Source organism: Chroicocephalus ridibundus, chromosome 1 (assembly GCF_963924245.1).
Source record: "Chroicocephalus ridibundus chromosome 1, bChrRid1.1, whole genome shotgun sequence".
NCBI lineage: Eukaryota > Metazoa > Chordata > Aves > Charadriiformes > Laridae > Chroicocephalus > Chroicocephalus ridibundus.
The window spans coordinates 19,589,485-19,611,861 of record NC_086284.1 but is presented as its reverse complement, the minus strand read 5'-3'; the positions used below and the strand labels follow the sequence as shown (position 1 = coordinate 19,611,861).

The window sequence follows — 22,377 nt, the reverse complement described above, 5'->3', positions numbered from 1 at the left end:
TATAAGCTGCGTATGACAGATCAGTCAAATTTAGTCATCTATATCTGACTAGCTCTGTGCCTGCACGGTTACCTATGCCACATTCTCTTATATATTGTTCACACACAAGCACATAAATAAATATTATTACATGCTACCTGGCATTTTTTTAATACCTTCATCCTCCCCCACCTCTATATCTTCCACGTCCACATCTTTGCTTCTTTTCAGCACAAGGCGGTTTCCCAAAAGGAAGCTGTGAGGAGGCAAGGAAGTAGTGGCACTGGCCACGTGGAAGATATGGAAATGCAAGAAGAATAAGAAGCTGTCACCACCTCAGCCTAAAATTCCCGCCTAATAAATTCTGCCTAGGGACCCACTGTGGATTTCAGTTCACTGGTAAGATACGATAAAATGTCAGTGTGAAGATATTTTAGCAGAAATTTGCCCTCCTATTTTGGATACTCATGTGAAAATTGTAATTTGTACCGGTATTGCTTGTGTCAATAGTGGATCCCTGAGCCTGGACCATGCATTAGATTATTGCTATGAGGCAGTCACACCGATTTGCACCCTTTTCCTTTACTGTCACTGAAAAATTATTTTGGCTACTACATCATAGTAGAAAATAAGTCTGAGCTGGTATTGGCTCCTGAAGGTTTCAAATTGCTCGTTCACAAGAGCAAGAAGATGCAGCTTTCTGAAAACTGGTGATAGATCTCACAGCAGAGGTTGTTTTTGGGTTCCCCTTAGGGCGCTTAAACAAATGCAAATATTTTTGCTTTGACAGTAATTGCATACACCTAGATTTCAACTGCAGGTACCAGCAGTATTGTGCTACTGGTGAAGCTGTTTCGTCGCAGGTAAAACCCCAGCAGATGCACCAATTACTTTACATACTGTTTACCCGCTTTTGGTGACATTGAGGCTAACCTTGGAGTCACCTCCCCCGCTGCCACATTCTCCTTTGTCGTACCACCATTTGTTTTTCAATTTGTCCAAGAGGCCTTGTTCATTCAGTTTTAAAACTGCGAGGTTAACAGCATTTCTTGAAACGATAAAACATATTTTGTAAGAAACTGCACAGCTGTTAAGGTGTTAGAAGGAATGAGGACTTAAGCTGTTTATAAGCTTGATCCACACACTAAATAAACCTCTCATTTCCATATTTCAAAGCCCTTGGCAGCACAAATAATTGTAGTTATTTTCAGATGTGAAAAATGTGTTTCCAGTGTGGAAATGATTTTCAGAATGGCTTGGATTTTAACAAGAAAATTCTATCAACCAACCAAAACAATTTTTGCAAAATGACAATAAAACTCTGCCTGGAATTATAAACGATTTACACAGATTTGTTTGGATTTATATTTAGAGTATCTGTTTAGTGTGGGCCCAGGATGATTTTTCAAGTAGATGGGAAAAAGTATTCCCATATACTAAAGAAGCAAGATCCAGGCGGCCCCTATGCTGGATGCTGCCGGTCGCTGTGTCCCACAGAGTTTTGATGTACAGCACACCACAGTGATCCCGCACAAGCTGAGGGCTGAGGCTGCAGGAACAGGCAGCGCGAGGCACAGCTGAAAAGAAGCACTAACAGCCTGCACGCTGACCATGATGCTGCCTAGAGAAAGTCAACAGGAAACAAGGCACAAAGAGGTGCCGGGAATCCTGCCCGTCCGAAGCCTCATCGCCGGCTGTAGGCACATCCGTACATTTGAGATGCAGACTCGAGAGGAGTCCAGCAAAGTAGAGGCTCAGCTGAAATGCAAGACCTGAGGTCTAGCTTAGTGCCGTGACGCCGGGGACTCCCCTGCTATCCTGGAAGAGAGCTCTGTCTCCCAGCCTGAAGGACACCCGCAGTGTCGGGGAGGAAGGCGGTGGTGGAGGGCATCGTCTCTGGGGAAACCTGGAGACAGTGCAGCCAAGCAGAAGCCCAAGAACTGGGAAGACCAAACCCAGCCCATTCACTGGGTGCTGAGATACCAGCAGGTAGTCAGGATGTCCTGAGGACTTCTCCCTGTGGGGTTTATACATGTTATGCTACCACTGGATGAAAGACGAATACTGCATTGCTAGCAGCACAATGGTGTAGGCACAACAGATGGAAAGGGGCTCCGTGAACCTGGTGTCCCCCCTCTCATGCTTAAGTGCTCTTTTTTCAGATGAGAGCAACACCTGAGAGACTTTGGATCTGTGCAGGCAGAGGGGGGTTGCCAACACGAAGGCTAAAGCACGGAATCACTGCTTCTCTATGAACTCAAGGCTGCTGGGAGTGCACGGAAACTCAGGAAAGAAAAGGACACAGCTTCATCACCTCCTGAGGAACCTTTGCACTTGCTTAAGTGTATGGATTCCTACCTTTATTACTAAGAGCCTCAACAGTCATGTACCCTAATGGTACACGACTACATCAATATTTATTCATAATTCATAATAATAAACTCTTCCTCATGTTCAGAGGTCCCTAGTGCATCCATGCCTATCAGACACGAACACTCTTTCTGGTGGGTGTCTGCCCAGTCTTGCTTGCCGATCTGCAGAGGCATGTGGAACAGTGGCATCATATCCTTGAAGCACCATTCATCTCCAAAGGGACAGCAGTACCTGTGAGGTGCCAGTAGCTTTCAGGGACAATATGCTGTTGAGAAAGATGGAATTTCTCTCTCTGAATTTCTTTAATGCTCTCAAGACCTGTCTGTCAGGGCTGAGCGTGTTTTGGCAAGGGCTACGTCTGTCAATGGCATCTTCCCCTCATTGATTATGAGAGGATGCAACACCTTCAAAGCACTCGGAGAAGGGTTGGGGAAGAGAGATCCTCTGGTGACAGGGCTCCATCAGATCTTATGGAACCAGGCTTGTGATTCATCCTCTCTAGAGATGGCTGGCCTCTGGTCCCTGGGGGTCCCTTCTGGCCTTAGAATGGAAATTTGTCTCTCACTCATTACGAGAGAAATCTTCCTGTCAGACAGGCACAGACAACGCTATTTCACAGCTTATGGAGCATTCCTTACAACATTGACCCTGTTTATGGGAACAAACGTCAGCTTCAGGACATGCCTTCATGGTCTTCTGGTAACAGCTTTTCATATAGCTCCTGCTGGGACTGAGACAGGTCTTTGCTGTCTGGTCATGAAATTTGGAAACTGCTTGTGTGTAGATCTGACTTTACCTAGCTTCACTGTAGTTACATTTATACGAGATTTTCAATACAGATAAAGTAATTGCTTGTCTCTCCCTGAAAGCGAAAATGAGAACTGCAGGCTGTAGTGGGAGTGATAACAGACTGCTCTTTGTGGATCTTTGCGGATAAAGCTTTAAGGGGAATTTAACAGCCAGGCTGACAAATGTGATTTTGTATAAGGGCTCTAATTATGGTTCACACTCCAGAGGGAGAGGAGCAATTGCAAAATTGGAATGAAATTGTTCATTTGTCCCTTTTGTTCTTGGAAGCAATTGCTTTTGAACCACTCATATTTACTACAGATTTTTCCTACTCAGCTTTTAGTTACAAAGCCCATGCTTTTAGCCTGCTTGCTCCATTCAGAAAGGTAAGTGTGGCCAGCCTTGACACTTTGCAGACAAACTGCCAGCACGCTAAATGTAAATTTTACCTTTGTAAGGACATTGGGACTGAGCCATTGGTGAAAGATGATCCTAGAAACACTATTTCTTTGATGCTGAGCAACATTACTTATTCTGAAAATGGCTTAGATATAGAGCTTGAGCCTGCTGTCTACAAAGTCAATGTCAAAACTCCTCCCTTCAACAGGAAGCAAACCAAGGTCTAATTTAATGCTGCTGTATCTGATTGTCACAGTGGGTAGCAATAACATAAATGGCTGCTTTGACAGTGCTACAGATGTAGGCAGGAGTGATCGCTCCCATGAAAAACGAACTGTATCTCAAGGAATATCACTAGCTCTCAATTCAATGAGCCACTTAAGCACAGTCTTATTTTTAAGCAGATGGGAAGCCCTATCAATCAGTCTATCTGTAAAAACATCTTCATACCATTTCCTCTAAGCTGTAGTCTCTCAAGTATGAACACTAAAGCGCACTGAATTAGACAAAGTCCTTATGCTAAAATCCTTAGAAATCCTTTTTTTTTTTTTCCAATCTTTATCTTATCTTGGATGAAGATATTACCTGCTAAATTACAACATTTTTTTCAAGCTTTCCAAGTTAATGTCTATTTAGACATTTTATCTGGATATTCTAAAATAAATAAAAAACAACTAGGTGATTTTTTTTGACAACTAATATAAGTTTTCCTGTTTAATTTCTATGTTGAAGGGAAAGAGCTTTCTCACTCGCCAAATGTTCGAATTTATCTTTCAAAGCGTTAATGATTATCAAATAAAATTTTCCCACAGCCATTTCGAGAAGCTGCAGCTGGTTGATAGTAATCCTAGAGTAATACATAAATAAATGAAACCCATTCATGAGAGGGTTATTTAGCTGGGTTATTAGCCATATCCATAGACAGTTTCACAGCACAATAGAGAAATGGAAATAAAAAGGATGAAGAAGTAAATGTGGATTTAAGCTGCAATCATTGCTCTGAAATTAAACTGTATTGTTTAGAAATGAAACACATTAATGTCCTCATCATGTCTAGTAGGCCATGTAAAACCAGGTTAGTTTCACACTGCTTTTTCTGTTTCTTTGTTACCCAGGTCCACCTCAACATGTGGAAATAAATAATTTCCTTCTGATCAGAAGAACACAGAGAACCTTTGCTCAATACTGCTGTTATCTCCCACAGAAATGTTGTAACTTGGATCTCAATAGATGCAATGGTGACTACATTGAAAATTATATACCTGAGACCTCCAAGCCAGGCTAGATTACTCATACTCATCCTAGACAATGCTTCATTCTGCCACAGAGGAAGGCATTTCGAAACTTGAATATCTGTGGCAGAAAATGTTCTTTCATCATTAAAAAATAAGACTATATCTTCAATACCACACTTAGTCAAAGCTCCCACTGAAGAACGATGTGTTCCTCAATAAAGCAATTGAAACCTTTGCAAGAGTAAGGGTTTAATAGAAAGCAGGCAAGTGCTTTAATATTTGACTCTTAATCCTTGCTGTCACTGCACAATCCTCCCTTTTCCACCACTCAGAAGAAAACGGGGTCCTTGTATGCGATAGTCAAGCCAGTTCAGCCAAAACTGCAGCCCTTCCACTACAGCGATACCTCACTTCACAATCACTTGAGTGCATTGACAATGATTTCAATGTATGGATCACAGCTTTTTTTTTTAAGCTGCCTATAGAATTACAATATGAAAAACTTGATGAGAATTAAATCATTCTCACTCATTTAAAATCACTTTCCATCTCCCCATAAGTAAATAGTAATAAGCAGTTTAAAATGTTAATCAGTGTCACTTCTTTTTATAAAGAGCCCACTTGTGCCAGCTGCCTTTCACAGTTAGCAAAAGATAAAACCGCACAGACAGATGACAGTGCACCTACTCAGTCCCTTGCAAAATAACATCTAGGACTCCAGACACGGATAACTCTTCTGCCACCCAAAAGAACGGCGGTAGGGTGCTAGCCCAAAGCCCAGGGAAGATGGCAGAGAGATCTGCTGTGGCTTCCAATGAATTTGGGTCATAGTAATGGGTAACAAACGACGCATCCATGGGACTTCAGTCTGTATGAGGCAGAGAGACAGGTGTTCAACAAACGACCTGAATGCTATGGCACACAACACCACGGTACCTAGCAATTAGATACTGAACCACAGGAGGGGCATTTGCAAGGCTGACAGTGGCACAAAAAGGTCCCTGCACCATGAGGGAATGAGAGAGAGGCCCAGGCTAAGGACCACAGCCGCTAGGGACCACACCACAAGCATTGCTGGAAGTCTGAGACAGCTGCAGGGTAACAGGGTAACAGCAAGGGACACAAAATTCTGCCCAAGGTACCCCTTTAAGTACCTATTTCACCGCAGCAATGTAGTATCTCTAAGAAACCAGAAAATAAAACACGGAACGCATCCTGCATGGTAAAATCACGCCGGTTTTCAACAGCCTAATGCCCAAACCACGAATGCATGCAGTAGGTAGAAAAGTCTCTCTCCGGCCTGATTAGACGTGAACGAGTATCCACGGTCTCAGCCACAGTGTCTTGTCTAAGTCATTCAGCTCTCCAAATCCCTGGACACACAGTGGTTCACAGGATGGATGGAAAGCACCACCCATCAGCACCACTCTGCACCATCCCTCAACGCAGCTCAGAGAAGTCAGCCTGAGCACACATGGGAAAGGAGACCCCCTCCATGAAGTCAGGTCCCAAAATACCTGTTTTTGAATAATAAATGGCCTAAATGCACAGACAGGTCCCTAAGTACTCATTACAACAAAGGCAGGATCTCTGCCGGGAGCATTTAAGAACAATCTTTCAGGCAACCAGTAGAGTTTTGCCAGGAAAACTTAAATGTCTTAGCTATTTAAACAGGTCTGACATTTTCCTGAATCCCTTTCCTGAACTTAGGCACATAAATTCTGTGTAACTGGCATGTTAGACAGCACAATATTTCCCTGAATCCTGCGTAGATTCTTGGTGAAATTCTGCTGTTATCTTTACAGACGGCGGCACTGTTGTTTCACTGCTTCGCATTGGGAATGTTGTTCACTTGAAATGATGAACAAGCAGGATGTGCAAAAATAACATGATTCACTAACGAGACCCTACATACACAGAGACAGCTTTGTTTAAACTGCAGCCGAATTGCACAGCGTATCATCTGAGAACCCTGGTGCCACCACTGCAGTTACTGAAGCAGAAGCAGAGACCCCGACCTTCTAAAAGCCTTTTCACAAATCCTTCTCACGGGGCTTTGAAAGCCTCAGAAATCACTCAGTCACTTAGAAGTCAGATCGTGCAGAGGGATGCTACCTCTGTTTAACCTCAGGTTCTCTGAACACACAGCAAACTTCAAACAAAGAGTACCTGAATGTTAAATCATCAAAGGACTGTAGGGTGGGCCATACACGAGGTATGGACCAACTGGCAAAATACAGGGATTTACTTTTTTTTTCCAGTAAAATTCATGACTACTTAGTCATGTAAGTTTCTTATAGTCTACTATGTCTAGATAGTGCCTGGAATGAAGTAGGGATCAGTAAATTACTGCACAATGGGAACTGAAGCCACGAATGTGGTGGTACACCTGGAGGAGGAGTTCACTGAAGGAACAAGCTTTTCCAAGATCACAATCATAGAATCACAGAATCATAGAATTGCCTAGGTTGGAAGGGACCTTTCAGATCATCGAGTCCAACCATCAACCTAACTCTGACAAAAAAACATCACTAAAGTATATCTGTAAGCACTATGTCTACCCATCTTTTAAGTACCTCCAGGGATGGTGACGCAACCACTTCCCTGGGCAGCCTGTTCCAATGCTTGACAACCCTTTCAGTGTAAAAATTTTTCCTAATATCCAGTCTAAACCTCCCCTGGCGCAACTTGAGGCCATTTCCTCTTGTCCTATCGCCTGTTACTTGGGAGAAGAGACCGACCCCCACGTCGCTACAACCTCCTTTCAGGTAGTTGTGGAGAGTGATAAGGTCTCCCCTCAGCCTCCTGTTCTCCAGGCTGAACAACCCCAGCTCCCTCAGCCGCTCCTCACAAGACTTGTTCTCCAGACCCCTCACCAGCTTCATTGCTCTTCTCTGGACTCACCCCAGCACCTCAGTGTCTTTTTTGTGGTGAGGGTCCCAAAACTGGACACAGTACTCGAGGTGGGGCCTCACCAGTGCCGAGTACAGGGGGGACGATCGCTTCCCTAGTCCTGCTCACCACAATGTCCCAGCCAGCGACATGTCAGCAATTGATGACGCATCTCAAGCAACTCAAAGCTCATTTTCTTCCTTGCACTTTGGACGTCTCTCCCTGCAGCTACCTGCCGACGCAGCCGTCTGCCAGACAAGCTCCTCAGTGCTCCTGGCGCAGGCTGGAGGGTACCCTCCCTTGGGACAAAGCAGAGAGGCAGCCCAGGGAAGCCGAGTTCAGTGACCTCATTTCAGTGATGCGAATCACAGCTATTCTCTCGTGACCTAATGTGTATCCAGCCCAGGTGGCTTGGGAAGAGGCGTCCACAGCTGCCCGAGAGCCCCCCCTTGCCGCACAGCCCGGCCCTCCCTGGATGCAGCTGAGGATCTGTCTCAGACCTATTTTGTGGAACAAAAGCGGGTCCATTTTCAAAGCTTGTTCATATAATCCGTTCAAATGGTTTTAGAAGGGAAAAATTAAAATGCAACCTTACCAAGCAAAAACTTAAAACCTGCCCAGCTTCTGAGCTGTTTATTTTAACCGTGGTTTGAAAAGTGCTGATGGCAGACTGTAACACGGCACATATGCAGCGCAGTTTAAGGGTGTTTGACAATTCATCAAGAGAAATTAAGTGTAAAGCTGCATGGCACTGCCTGAATATGCTTAATAAATTAGGAATGAAACAAGCACTCCGTTAACGAGGAAGATGTAGCCAAAGCTGATATCATTCTGTACTCAGACGGCTTGAAGGATCAATAATGCAAACATTAAAAAAAGAGAGCTAATGCAAGAGCATTTTTACAAGAAAAACAACCTAAATTTTAATGACAAAGGGCCAAATTTGAAATCATGTTTTTTTAAACACATTCAAAAATTTATAGGAATAATTTTTGTACTAGTATTTACAAAAGTTTGTATGCTGTAATGCTATTTGTATGAAAAACTTGTATTCCAATACTGAAGCACAGCACATATCAAGACATTTTCACATGTAGCTGATAGTTCAAACAAAAGAGAGTCCTTGGCACTTGCTCTGATAGCTTGCCCAGCACTTATATTAAATAAAGAACCACTAGTATTCAGGTTGTGAGTCTTCAAAACAGCATTAGCTATTCTGCGATGAGTTTCTCAGGCTTTTCTGCTAAACTCTTCCATTGCTACACACGTTTATCACAGAAACGACGTGACTGGCCATCTCAGTTGAGTGCCCAGACCCAGCTGAGGATTCACCAGCACAGTGGGTGCCTCTTCAATTCCGCCTTGAAAAACCCACGTATCCCTGAGGAACTGACTGGTCTGCAGAAAGCCAAGAGTCACGCAAAAAGCTATGGGCAGGTTGTGTGCTGCATTAGAAGTTAATACCATTTATAATTGTTACCTAAACATCTCTTGTCCAATTGCATTTAAAACACCTCTTCCAGAACAGTAGCTCAAAATATTCTACAAACACTAAGAATCTTTACAAGAGTTTGTATGTATGGTTATTCTTTGTCTAGAGATAGGAAATTTAAAGCAGTGCTCAAATACTTTTCAATTGTGGATAATTAAAATAAGTATAATGCTCTTCACTTAGCCATCCAAATAAGATGGTTAATTTCCAGGGACACCAAGTATTTACAGCTTCTATGTATATCCTAAGTATGCAGCTTAGTTACTTGAACTGAGCTTTGTAAACAAATATGAGCCAAACTGACACCTTGAGGATCAGCTGGAGTTCCAATTAATGGGAGACCCACTGCTGCTCAAAATTGCCATAGCTACTTTGAATTCAAAGAAGTTCTGACAATTTACACCAGCTAGAGGTCTGATGACTGTAGTTTAAAATATTTATATAAACTGAAAGCTGTTTTGCAGCAAGATATTCCAATTACAGTATGCAAACACTTCTTGGCACAAGCAATTAAATATATATTTTGCTTATGTAAAAACAGCAGCAGTTGACCTGGGAAGGGAACTCTGCTTGTTTCTCTGCTTTATACAAGGCTTTGCTGTAAATAAAAAACACATAAAATTGTCCCTAGAGTAACTGTTCATATTGGTTCAGCATATAGTCTTTAGTAGAAGCAGAAACACCTGTTTCTCTCAACTCTGAGCTGTTTTAATTTTTGCTAATGACTACCTAATCCTGTGCTTATTGAGCAGTACCCCTTTTCAAAGCACAATTTTTCTTGCTGGTTGCAGCATAAGCAGGATTATGTGAATAGGCTGCCGCCGTCCAACACCGTCAACTCCAAATACATGTTTTAAAGGCTTGAGTGGGATTTTTCAAAAGTGTCTGAGCACCGGTGTAACACCGCTCCACCCTGCAGGAATTGCTCTGAGCATAACCTTAGCCCACTGCCAACTGCCTCCAAACTCTCTCACCTCAGAAACATTAGGAATCCTGAGCCCTTCACAGTTTTTATACGTTTGATATTGCTGAAAGCACTTACAATAATATCTTAAAATTTGAAATGTGTGAAATGAGCATTTTTAAATACACGCCCCCCAAATACTTAATGCTTTCTGGCGCGGCTGGCAGAAAGCTTTTTGCCTTTTTGCACCTTAAGGTGAAGCAGCCCTCGACTCATGGTTTTGCCACAGCAGGGTGTTTTGATGCTGTTTCACCTGTCTCTACAGTAACTCCTAAATTTAGGGGCCCCCAGCTGAGAATAAAAATGCTATTATTGGCAGAGCCAGGCAGGGGTTTCGTGGCAGGGCACAGGACGTGGTTCAGTGCCAGGCAGAGATTCCATCAGCGTTGGATTGGTGCTGCTGAAAGACAGGGAGTAATGGCTTGTAGTGGGGGCCACCGCCGTGAAGCTCTACCAGGTCTCACGCTGTCCCTCTCCCACTTAGGCTGCATTAGTGCAGGTTCCCTAAGTGACATTATGTTACGTTATCCAGGCACACGTCGTTGAGATTCCTTACGTCACCCCATCCACAAGAAAAAGCCAAGCACTGCAGTTTACTGTCTGCACAAATGATCTATTTGTTTTTCGAATGGTTGACTTGATTTTAACAGGATTGAAAACATTATTCATGATTACTGAAGTTGGCCAGTAGATTTAAACTTTCTTTTACCTGATATCTTAGCCATATTTGTAAGGCATTTGAAGTTTATGCTTCTGAATGCCATGGAGTGACTATTTTCATACAGAATGAGGCCAGGAAAAACCTATCTCTTTTGGATGCAATTCAGTGCTTATTGAATAGAAATAGTGTGTGGTCCCCTATAACTTAAAAAGTTGTTCCTTCTTTATAACCATCTCAATCTGTTTGATATGAGTGATGGCTTACCAGACAGTCTATTAAGATCACAGACTATGGCCACCCTACACAGAGGAAGAGTTTCCTACATCAAAATCTTCCGGCACAAAGCAGGTGGCAGCTGTTTCAGCAGCTTCTAATTTTTCACTCCATTCAACACGCCCCAGCAGTGGCAGGAATATTGTGCCTTGGACTGAGCATTTCACAGCTTTCATCCACAGGAAGACCCAGCCCTAGGCTGAATCACCTATCCCCAGAAGAAATGTTACTATGACCTCCAAAAACAGTCAGGACTCTTACTGACAAATCACAGAAAGTAAAATATCCTGTTGGGCTCACTGCAAAAATTAGGTTTTCTGGTTCCTAACCATCCCCATGTCTCAGTGTGCTATATAAATGTATGTTCTATTCATTGGGTAGCAGGGCAGCTAATATAATAAACCCAAGATCTTTCTTGATGCAGTATTGAAGGTATCTGGCATTTTTGGACACTGGTTCAAATTTGGAAATGTTTGAAGAGATTGCACTATCAGGCTTCTCCAATTTTTCATTTCTGCCAGGCTGAATCTCACCCTTTATGAACATATAGTGGTAATATGGATAAGAGGAACTATATTGACATGGTCTTCTCCTGTTATTCTGCTCCTTATAGTATGTTGCTGCATTTTCTTACGTGCAAGCAGCAAGACCTCGTAACAGCAACTGATTAGTTTAAGATGTCATTTTAAGACTAAGAAATGGTAAAATCACATGAGGAGCCACAATGGAGTGACTTCTACAAGTGAAGATGCTCAGCTCAGCATCTGTGCGTGCCTTTTTCACAAGCTACCTCACTGTCAGTTTAAGGTGCTCCATAAAAGGTGATAGAAGTCCTCTGTCCGAGCTAACCTTTCTGAGATGCCCTCAGAGAAGAGTCATACAAAATTAGTTGCATTTAGCCACCCTCAGGGTGACAGAGACATAGGTATCTGTGGCAAGAGCCACAGTGGAAGAAAAAAACCTCCTGCCATCTTCTCAGCAGCTGCAACTGGAAAAAGATGAACTTACTGCTGTTACTGTTCTCAGGCATTTGAGGAGTAGCCAGATTCAATTGAATTTCCATATTTTTATTTTAGAAACCAAGCCCACTATTTTAGCTGCTGTTTCCGATGAGCACCAAGCATTCTCCTATTTGGTTAGACTTTTCAGCCACCAAGTCCCAGTCTCACCTTAATGAGAATGAAGCATGAAACGACTGCAAAGCCAAACACTGTAGGGTACCAGAAGTGCTGTGATACAAACAGTCTGCTCACCCATCAGTTTTTTCCTAGCAAGGAAAGTAACTCCACATGGGAAAGCTATAGGGCAAAACTGCGGTTTGCTTCTGAGGAAATTCATTCACGGACATCAGTGTCCACAAAGGCATTAAAGTAACGTGGCCACTATGTCAAAAGCCATTGATAACACTGCAAAATCAGCATGGATGCTTGATTTTTACTGTTGCCAGAAACAGGCCACTGATTCCGAAGATCTGCACGGCTGACACACTGCCATCAGATCTAAGCTTAAACTGAGAAGAGGTATGAGAGATTTCTGTATCTATGCATGCTTCTTTGTGACTCCATACTGTTGTTTTTCATAAAGAAGTATTAGGAGGAAGGCAATAAATGGAAAGATCCCCACTAAGAGACGGTTTCTTAAGCTTTGGTCTAATTATAATGCAAACACTTTGAAATTCATCATTTTTATTAGAAGCAGAAAAAAGAAAAAACGGGTCCATTCCCCAGGTGGGAACTCTAGCTGCAACTGCAATGCAAGCAATACATAATACTGCACAACTCGAGCCTTAGTGAAATGCTGGCTTGTGTTTTGCCTAATGGCAGATCAATACCATACAAATGAAGCAATTACGTTTGTGTCATATAAAGCCTTATTTGGTCAGCAGCCAAAATGGGGATTAGCTGGAAGAGTTCCTAGGACTTTCTGTCTGAATAGTATCGCAGAAGTTAATGAGGAAGATCTGATAGGCTGAGACAAACATAAATGGTGCCAGCAATCAGACGAGATGGTCGGTCCAATAGCCAGTGTGCTGATAATTAAAATGCCCTGAAGCCAGCTGAACATCAGTCCAAGATCAGGTGAAATTATCAGATAAGGGCAGTGCAATCCCTCTGGCAACAAGCTATATAATGTTGCCACCATGGGTAGAGCCATGTACCCAGCGGCAACTGCAAATGCACCAGCACTCATACCAGTCAGACCAAGCACCGTCACCTCAATACAGTAATACTCATGCTTGTAATGCTTCAAACACAACCAGAGAGGGTACAGAGAAAAGAAGGAATGGAAATTACTAATAGACCTCTGCAGTGGATATGGAGATCCAACTAATGTAATTGCTGTTGTCCTGAACACATGCCACTTTTAATAAAAAAGCTGGAGGGAGTAGGCTCCACTGGTGATGGAGATTTCTGCTATTGCTTTCTAAAGGGAAGAGAGAACAACATGTGGGCATAGACCACAGACTGTTTAAGAAACATTTTCCCTGTCGTTACATGCTGTTACATGCTGTTTCCCTAAAGTTACATTTTCCCTATTGTTTGAACTCCAAACCAGTTTCTTTGCTCAAAGACACTGAGAAATCTACCATGGGGTTTGTTCTGAGGCACACACCTCTATGGATTTGAAATAATCATACAAACATGTGAAGTAGGAATGGACTTTAAATATTCACAGCACAATAAAACCTACGCTATTAGTCTTCACTGTCCCTCTGAGGTTGATGGGCAATTGTCATTACCCTCAATTTGCAAAGGTGAAACTGAAGCCAGAAGGTGAAGTGACCTCCTCCAAGACCCCCAGGCAATCGAAGCAGGATCATAATTAAGCTTATCAGCACAACATGACTTCCAGCCTCATGCTCAGTCAACCACACTTCATTGCTGCTCAGAAAACTTTGGGCCTTGTCAGGAAAGTGTTCATAGAGAATTTATCCTTCTGGCCTATCCAATGGAAATCGCCTCCTAGAGATAACTAAGCTTTAACTTCTGTGCACATTCCCTCGACTCAGTCTTTAACCATGAGATACTCCTCATTTTTCTGCACACCCTGCCAAAAGTGAGGGGCAGCTAACCTGAGTCGTCTCAATCCTGTAAAAAAAAATGCTTCCACCTTTTGACTCCACTCCTAGGGGTTCCACAACGGTCCATGCTGTCAGTCGCTCACCAGCTACATAAGGCTGCTTGGGAAGTTAAGGGCTCCGTTTGCCCTGGCAAAGCAGAGATACAAAGCACTGCCAGTTATTTCACTGAGTTCAGATACTGTCACTCCTTTTGCTTTTCCAGCATGAGAACAGGATTTAGATGAGAACAATCTGACTGACTTTTAATTCGCAGAAATCATAACCGAAGGTCAAAACCAGCTTTTGTGCAAGCTGGGGAGAAGACCTTCTACTACACAGAAAACTTAAACATTCCTCTCCATGAACTCTTACAACTTTCCAAATACTCCTGTAGTTCCAGGAGATTAAATGTGATGGCTGAAGAGGTCCCTTTCACATCCATAATGGTCAAAAAAGGACCATAGCATAGTGCAGCACGGAAGGCACCTCAGGAGGTGTCTGGTGCAACCTCCTACTAACACAAGGGTGAGCTCTGAGGTCAGACCAAGCTGCTCAGGGCTTCATACAGAGTCGGTTTGAAAACCTCCAAGGATGGAGACTGCACAAACTCTCTGGGCAACCAGTGTCACTGTCAGACTGTCCTCAGGCAATCAGGGGAAAAAGTTCCTCCTTACCTCCAGCCTTAACTTCTCCTGTTTAAATTTATGCTCACTGTCTCTTACCTTCCTGTCCTGCACTTCTGGGAAGAGCCTCACTCCATCTTCTCGAAGACTTTCCCATAGGCACTGTGGGCTGCTGTTAGGTCCCCCCCAAAGCCATCTCTGCTCCAGGCTGAACAAGCCCAGCTCTCTCAGCCTGTCCTCACAGGGTAGGTGCTCCAGCTCCAGCTTCAGCTTGATCACCTTCCACTGAAATTGCTTCGATTTATTGATGTTTTTCTTGAATTAGGAGGCCAAAAAAGGATGCAGTATTCTAGATGTGGTCTGAATGTTTGCAATTATTTGATTTGATGCCACAATATCTTCTCTTCTAGTCTACAAATTGGATGAACTAAAAGCACTCTAATTGGAACTGCCTTGGATAATTGCCCACTATCTAAAAAGTGATGCCAAAAGTAGCAGCCTGCTTATTTAACTGTGATAGAAACAACTCCTAAATCCTCAAGAAACTGCGATGACTTTCTGTTCCCTTTCAACTACACTTTCATAACCTGAGTTTTGCACAACCAGAACCAACTGTCAAGCGTTCATGTGGATTTAAAGGAAAAAAAAATCATTAGCAGGTGATGTTAGAATATAATTAAAATAGTAACATATGCTGAATAAAACCTGAGACAATGGATCTTAGAAAGCACAGAGTGTCTAAATGTAGGCTGGTCCCACAGCTTTACACACAGAAAGACATAAACTCTTTAATTTTAAAACGAATAAAGAAATGAGCATCAGCCTACATCCCGGCTCTTACTGGTTTGTGTTGCAACCAGTAAAGAGCTTTTGTGTAAACCTTCAAATCAAAAACTGAAAATGTAAAAATCTGAAAAATTGCCTAGTAATGTTTGCATTTAGACTGAAATTTGGGTGATTTGACTTATTTAGAAAAAGCTGAGATGTTCTGTAGGAAATAACTTGCAGATTTCCAACCAGGTCCGATAATTTTTCTATTGACTCAGAATTTTAAGATCCAAAATAGATCTGAAACACAAAAATGACACAGCATAAAATGCTATAAAAAGAATTTCCACATGGCTGTGTGCAAAAACAGGTGCCTGCATCCGTACCAAGGAAGCCAAAGGTCTCATTCTAAATGTAAAAGCCTCTCTTATGACAACCACCGTTGCAAACTTTGGCTGCACTAGATGGAACCATATAAGCAATATATCCGAAAGAGCCTAATGTGTAATTATGTATAGACGAAGTCTATTCTGGAGGTAACAGATGGGCTGCCAGCTGTTGGGGCTGCCCTCACCTGCAGGCCTCGGTCGTCCCTGCTGCTAGTAACAGAAGATGCAAGGGGTCTGGATCTTCCTGCACACAGATGCTATTCCTGGCCACGTGTGGTGGTGGGAGAGGGAGGAAGGAAAAAAAAAAGCTGTTTTCTCTGTGTTCTGGAGGCAGATTATTCTTCTCGTGTGTTCTTTTAGAGTAGAAAGAAATAACTGCTGTGTAACTATAAAACAGGTCTCTATCAGGTCAGGTTTGGACCACTTTCGCCCAGTTCACTTTCCGTTTTTAAAAAAGTTCACTCTGACTACAGAGAACTGACAATCCTGCCGAAAGCTGTTAAAAGAGAGTCTCACTCAACAAAAGAGCATACAGCATTGTTCAGCATCATGTGATTTGCTAAAAGATTGCTAAAAGATAGTAAAATAGGAGCTAAATCCTTCCTCAGCTTTGATTTAAGCTCTTACTCAGTGACTTAATTGGAATGGGAAGCAGGGTAAGGAAGACAGAAAATGGGAGTAAGGCTTCTAGCTGAGGTAGCTAAGAGCAGTGCTTTTGACCCTACTTCCTACAACACATAAGGCAGACCTGTTCAGAGAAATAACTACGGATCAACCACAAGTCACCATTTTTTCACACAATCTTTTAAACTTGTGTTGCTCAGCAAGCTGCACATACGGCCATTTTTATCTGGAACCTGAGCACCTTGGGAATATCTTGCTGACGTGGGGCAATAGCTGCATTTTGGAATGTCATGCCAAGGTACGCAGTAGCTTAAAAGCTATATTAAAACTGCCCAGGGAGCTGGAGCTGGAGCTGGAGCTGCGTGTCAGTCCCAGGTTTCCTGAATCTTGTTTTGTGCTTTTTTTCATTGTTAACATTTTCACCTTTCGTTCTAGGATGTTCACTTCCTCCATAATGCCTACTCTGTCGCACAGCGTGCTGGTCTGACATACAGTTCTCAGCTCAAAGAAACTCCACAAGAGAGAAAATAAACTTTTTTTCCTACTTTTGGTTTGGGATTTCTCACAAGACCCAAGGCTGCATAAAGACTAAATGGACATTGAGTGTCTCTCGGGAGTCCATCTAGTATATACTGTCAATTGGACATGTGCAGTTTTGCAACTATCACACAGATTAATCGCCAACTGTTATTCAGGTGCTATTTGTTCCCCAAATGTCAGTTCCACAGAGAGCTATTGTTACAAGCTGCTGAGATGCCTTTCAGTGGCCTGCTCCCTTGCTTTAGTCTACCTACAATTTACCTGGACAATTATTATCTTAGTGGGATAGGCCTTTTACTTGGCGGGAACTGTACCATCAACTTCAAAGGGTAGCTGGCTTGTGACCTTAATAAGTACATATTCTGAAGCCTGGCAGTTTCCTGGGAATTGACACCTAAACAGCCAGAGAGTTGTAACGAAAAGAGAAGAGAGAAATAATAACGAGCTGCATTGTTAAAATATAATGGGCTGCATCTTGCCCTCTGCTGAGCTGCTTTACGAGGGATTGGAGAAATGGCAGGGAAAAGGGCAGAAGAAATTATTTCTGAAGTGCCAAGAAGCAGAGTTTGTTCCTCGGAGGATCTATAGATCTGGAAACAATGATAGCCCTTTTGTATCCCGCTGGCATACTCTGAGGATTACTGCTTATCAAACCTTGGCAAACTCCAGAAAGTCAGTAAGATGTGTGCATAGCAATGCTATCAGGTTTTTGTGAGATTCTGGTCTTCACTGATAGATTTAGGGAAGTGCATTGGTTATACTTAAAAATATGCCCCTTTTTACCTGATGGAGAAGTAAACAGCCTGACAGATTTCATTTGAACAGATTTCATATTGTGAAGCTCCTACTCTATTTGCATTCAAATATTTCTGAAGCAGAAAAACAAAAAAAGAACTGTGATGATTGGTTTTGATGCCTTGATTTCTTTCTGATTGTAGAAAATAAGCCTGTTGTAAAACTTGTGCTGCTGCTGACTACCATGGACTGGTTCAAACGATGCCTCTATATGACACAACAGAAATTTCACCTTTAGTAAACACTAAATACCAAAAGGACAAAGCTCTTGTATAAATATCCTGTAAAAAAGAAAATAAAGAAAAAAAAAGGCTCATTGTGCTGTTAGGCTAATGCTAAATCTGAAGAGACAGAATGGTAGTTTCACCTTTTATACTGATTATACTGCTAATTTAAAAATACCTAGTGCCATTGCAATGTTTAGATAAAAAATTACCTTTCTAGGCCATATTTTATTGCTTTTCCATGCTCTGTCCTTTCACTCCTGCTGAGAACCGCCTCGTTTCACAACTGTTCTCACTAAAATCCTGTGATCTTTCCTGGAGTAGGAGTAGGATGACACTAGCAGAGAGATGCGACCAAAATGGGAGGTGGGCTTCTTGGAAGAGCTTTGCCTTCTGTCAGTGGCTTCTAATGTCATTTGTAGTGTAGGAAAACCCAAATTGCAACAGAACAAACTCCTGTGACTTTTGCTCTCTCCTCCAGAGCACAGAGAACTTTGTTCAATTATGAATCCCCCCCCGAAGTCTGAGGGTGAAAACTTCCTGCAAGCGGCAATGAAGAAATAGGCTCTACGGGGCAAGGTAGATCAGAGATGGCTCTTTGAAGTACTTGAAAGATATAATGATGCTTGCTTTTCTTTTTTTTTTTTTCCCCAGGACAAAGAAAATTCAGTGAGTGCAGCATCGTGGTCAGTAATGAATTGTTTTCTTCTAAAAATACAAGTATCAGAAACTTTGCCAATAACAATGTTCTTCACTGCAATTTGGTGACTTAAATCAGGATCATTACAATTTCCTGCCCCTATATGTAAAAATTGCAAGAAAGGGCAAAACTGCTCCAAGTAGATTTTGCTTAAATACATTTGTTCATACATCTTGACTGGACCTCATTAGCCATCGTCAAATTTTCCTCTTTTTTTATAGCACTCTTTTCATATGGGGAAGACACTTATCTTGATGAAAAATGAGAAATTTAATCCAATAGGCATCACTGTGAAACAGAATAAACTGGGATCTGATCTGATCTCTGTTCTCGGTGCTTTAGTTTTACTTCTAAAACAGACATTCTGTTTTTAGACAGAAATAATCCAGGTAACTGAAACTAAGTACGTCTCCCAGGCTCAGCTTAAAGAACAACTTGCTAACATTATTACCAGGCTCTCTCTTCACTGATCTTCTTTTGACCCCTGACTTTTATATTCCTTGCTAAGCAGTGGCCCACTCTCTGCCTTTTTACCTAGTAAATGTTATTTTTAGTTGACAGAAAACCCAACAAGCCCTGAAGGATCCGACCTGCTTGAGAAAAGTCCAGGCTATAAGCTCCGACACCGAATGGGTAATGGGGTGGTAATTCAAGCCCTGTTATACCTAAAGTGAAGGGAAGAATATTATGCAAAGTCATACAGTATGATCTACATCATCAGTCAAACAGGATAATGTTTACAATATGCATAAAATGTTATAGATCACATTCTAGTTTACAAAACATTTTGTATCACAGAAATAAATGACCTTGTAAAATCCTGGTACGGGAAACTCCTGACTAAAATCCTGTTCTTGTAAATACCAACAGACCATCCCATAACTACGCAGAGATTTGTGCTTTCTCTGCCGCCCCTTGCTTTAAAACAATAGAGGTCCATCTCAGTAATGTCACAACACTCGTTTTTTATCCTCAAACTTCCATTATTCACCAGTTGTCTCTGTATCTTCTCTACATCAAACACACATAACATCAATTTCTAGCTCCTTCAGTGCTTTGCTGCAATTATTGCCTCTATGGATAACTCACTGATTATGGGCAAGACCAAGCATTCTGGCAGGAAAAGAGAAATGTGAAAAAAAAAAATCGGACCTGCTTCCTCTGCATCTCCCCTCACTGTGAAGGTCACTTATCTTTAGAATGATCTGGGGAGGTCTTTGGATGCCAGTGTTGCCAGCTGGAGGACAGCTAGCCACCAGAGGAAATACCCATTCTTGTCTCTGAATTGCCAGAACGCTCAAAAGCACGTAGGGCATGGACCTCGCCATGGTGACCCAAGTGTACATTAACTTTGCCTATTTCTTTGCCTTTCTAGAAACAGGAACACACCATTGAGTAAACAATGCCGCCCAGATGCACAGAAAGACCACATGTTAGAATAGCTACATCAAAGACATCGGTTCAAAAAATAAAAATCTAGGAAGTTCTTTGAAAACTGAAGACATAGGGAGCACTGAAGAGTGGTCCAGGGAAATGCTTACTTTATGATACAACACAATTTGCACAAGGAAGCTTCACTCATGGCAAAATTCTATTTTTGTGAAGATTCATGGACTTCTGCAGCACAAAACCTTTGAAAAACACTAGTGAAAGAACTTCTCTATAGTAAGCAAATTTTGACTCTGTAAGTAATTTGGTTGGTCAGCTCAAACATTCTTTCCTAGTTTTGCTCTTACTCCAAGGGAATCTGTGAATATCACAGACTTTTTTTGTACACACTAATCCAATTTTATAAATATCATAAGAAACCAGAGAATGCAAGAAGTTTTGATGAAAAGTTTTTTATCTATCCTTATAGGTGACTGTGTACCAATTACGATTCTTTTCCCATGGAGCTTGATGTTAATTGTCAATTCACTGATCTACAAAAACAGGGTAAAAAGAGAACTGAGGTATATCTCAGCATAATGTATTAAGTTCGCAATAAACAGCTTTGACAATGAAAGACGATCTGGGAATTCCTTCCACGATAAGCTCCTTATATTCTGGTCTCCAAAAACACCAAGGACAGAATTTAATAAAAAGTTTAATGGTCCCATCGGAAGAAATTATGCTATAAGATTTACCCTTATTTTCCCAAACTTGTTTCAGGTCAGTGAAAAATGCAACAAAAAAAATTAAATAATAGGGAATATCCCATCTATCTGCCAATATTTTGTATTGACGTACATGCATTACCAAAATAAGCTTTCCTTCAACAATAAAATTCTAACGAAGGGACCACACTGGATAAATCCTTGAAAAACAAAGGCAATATTGTCAGCCATCGTACCACATTGAAATAAAGCAATGAAAGAATGGCTATTTTAGAGATCTACCTTGGGAAAACAAGGACTAGCTGAAGTCACTGAGATCAAGATAGTAGTTTATAAAGACCATGCACAGAAAGAATTCCTTCATAATAGATCTTTACCTTATTCACACAAACTCACAGGTTTTGTCAAGAAAAGGTTACCTCCACCACAGATCCCTCACTTCTATGGTAAATCTCTTTCAGGTATTGCACAATTATATAAAACAGGAGAATCTGTAAGATGTTGACAGGGTACCGTTGGATGCCTTTTGCACTTCAAGCATTCTCCAGGGCACTCCTCCCTTGCAAGGAATGGAAACTAAAATCAATAGCTTCACGTACGTTGTACTTTGCACTTCACACAAGTTGCTAGAATACTCAGAAAATTACATCCGCATCACCTGCTTCACTGATGCATTTCCCACCTCATGTTAATACAAACACAGTAAAGAATGGATAAAGACCTGGCCGGTGTAAAGAGTCAGTTCACGTCACCAGCTGTCACACTGCAAAGAGCCAGCAGATATCACCATATGGACCTTTTCTCCTTCCTCCACAGACCATAAACAATTCCTCCTAAAGTCAAAGTGCAGTTACGTTTTTACTATATAAAAAGAATAAAGACTTGAATAATTAAATATAGAATCCTAGGTTCATATCTATAAACATTAGCTGTAATTACAATAGTGGGAACTTAATATACCTCTTTATTTCATCAGGTTGGTGAACAGACATCACCAGTCTCTAAAATACATCAACACACCTGTTCACAACAGTTTTTTATTATTTGTCTAGATCTAATCCTGCCACACTTATCTGGCTGGGCTCAAAGTGTCTCACCAGACACTCATGATCTGAGCAGGTTTCATGCGTCCACACTGCATACTGTCAGCTGCAGGACAGGACATCCAAACGTCCTTAGTTAAAACAGTCATAGAATCATAGAATCATAGGGTTGGAAGGGACCTCTGGAGATCATCTAGTCCAACCCCCCTGCCACAGCAGGGTCACCTAGAGCAGGTTGCACAGGAACGCGTCCAGGCTGGTTTTGAATGTCTCCAGAGACGGAGACTCCACCACGTCTCTGGGCAGCCTGTGCCAGTGCTCTGCCACCCTCAAAGGAAAGAAGTTCCTCCTCATGTTTAGGTGGAACTTCCTATGCTCAAGTTTGTGCCCATTACCTCTTGTCCTGTCCCTGGGCACCACTGAAAAGAGCCTGGCCCCATCCTCCTGACACCCACCC

General features: G+C 42.0%; 1 protein-coding gene across 8 annotated transcripts in view; it reads right to left on the bottom strand.

Moving 5' to 3' along the window:
* Positions 1 to 22,377, bottom strand: part of GRIA4 (glutamate ionotropic receptor AMPA type subunit 4) — a 228,287-nt gene that overhangs the window by 16,366 nt on the left and 189,544 nt on the right. For 4 of the 8 annotated variants that reach the window (XR_010070426.1, XM_063330125.1, XM_063330107.1 and 1 more), the window contains exon 14: positions 913 to 1,027. The exons of the other annotated variants lie outside the window; for them this stretch is intronic. Coding sequence is in view for 3 of the 4 variants with exons in the window: in XM_063330125.1 (XP_063186195.1) it covers positions 913 to 1,027 (115 nt within the window). In the remaining variant the exon portion in view is untranslated. The remainder of the gene's footprint in view (positions 1 to 912; positions 1,028 to 22,377) is intronic. 8 annotated transcript variants of the gene reach the window in all.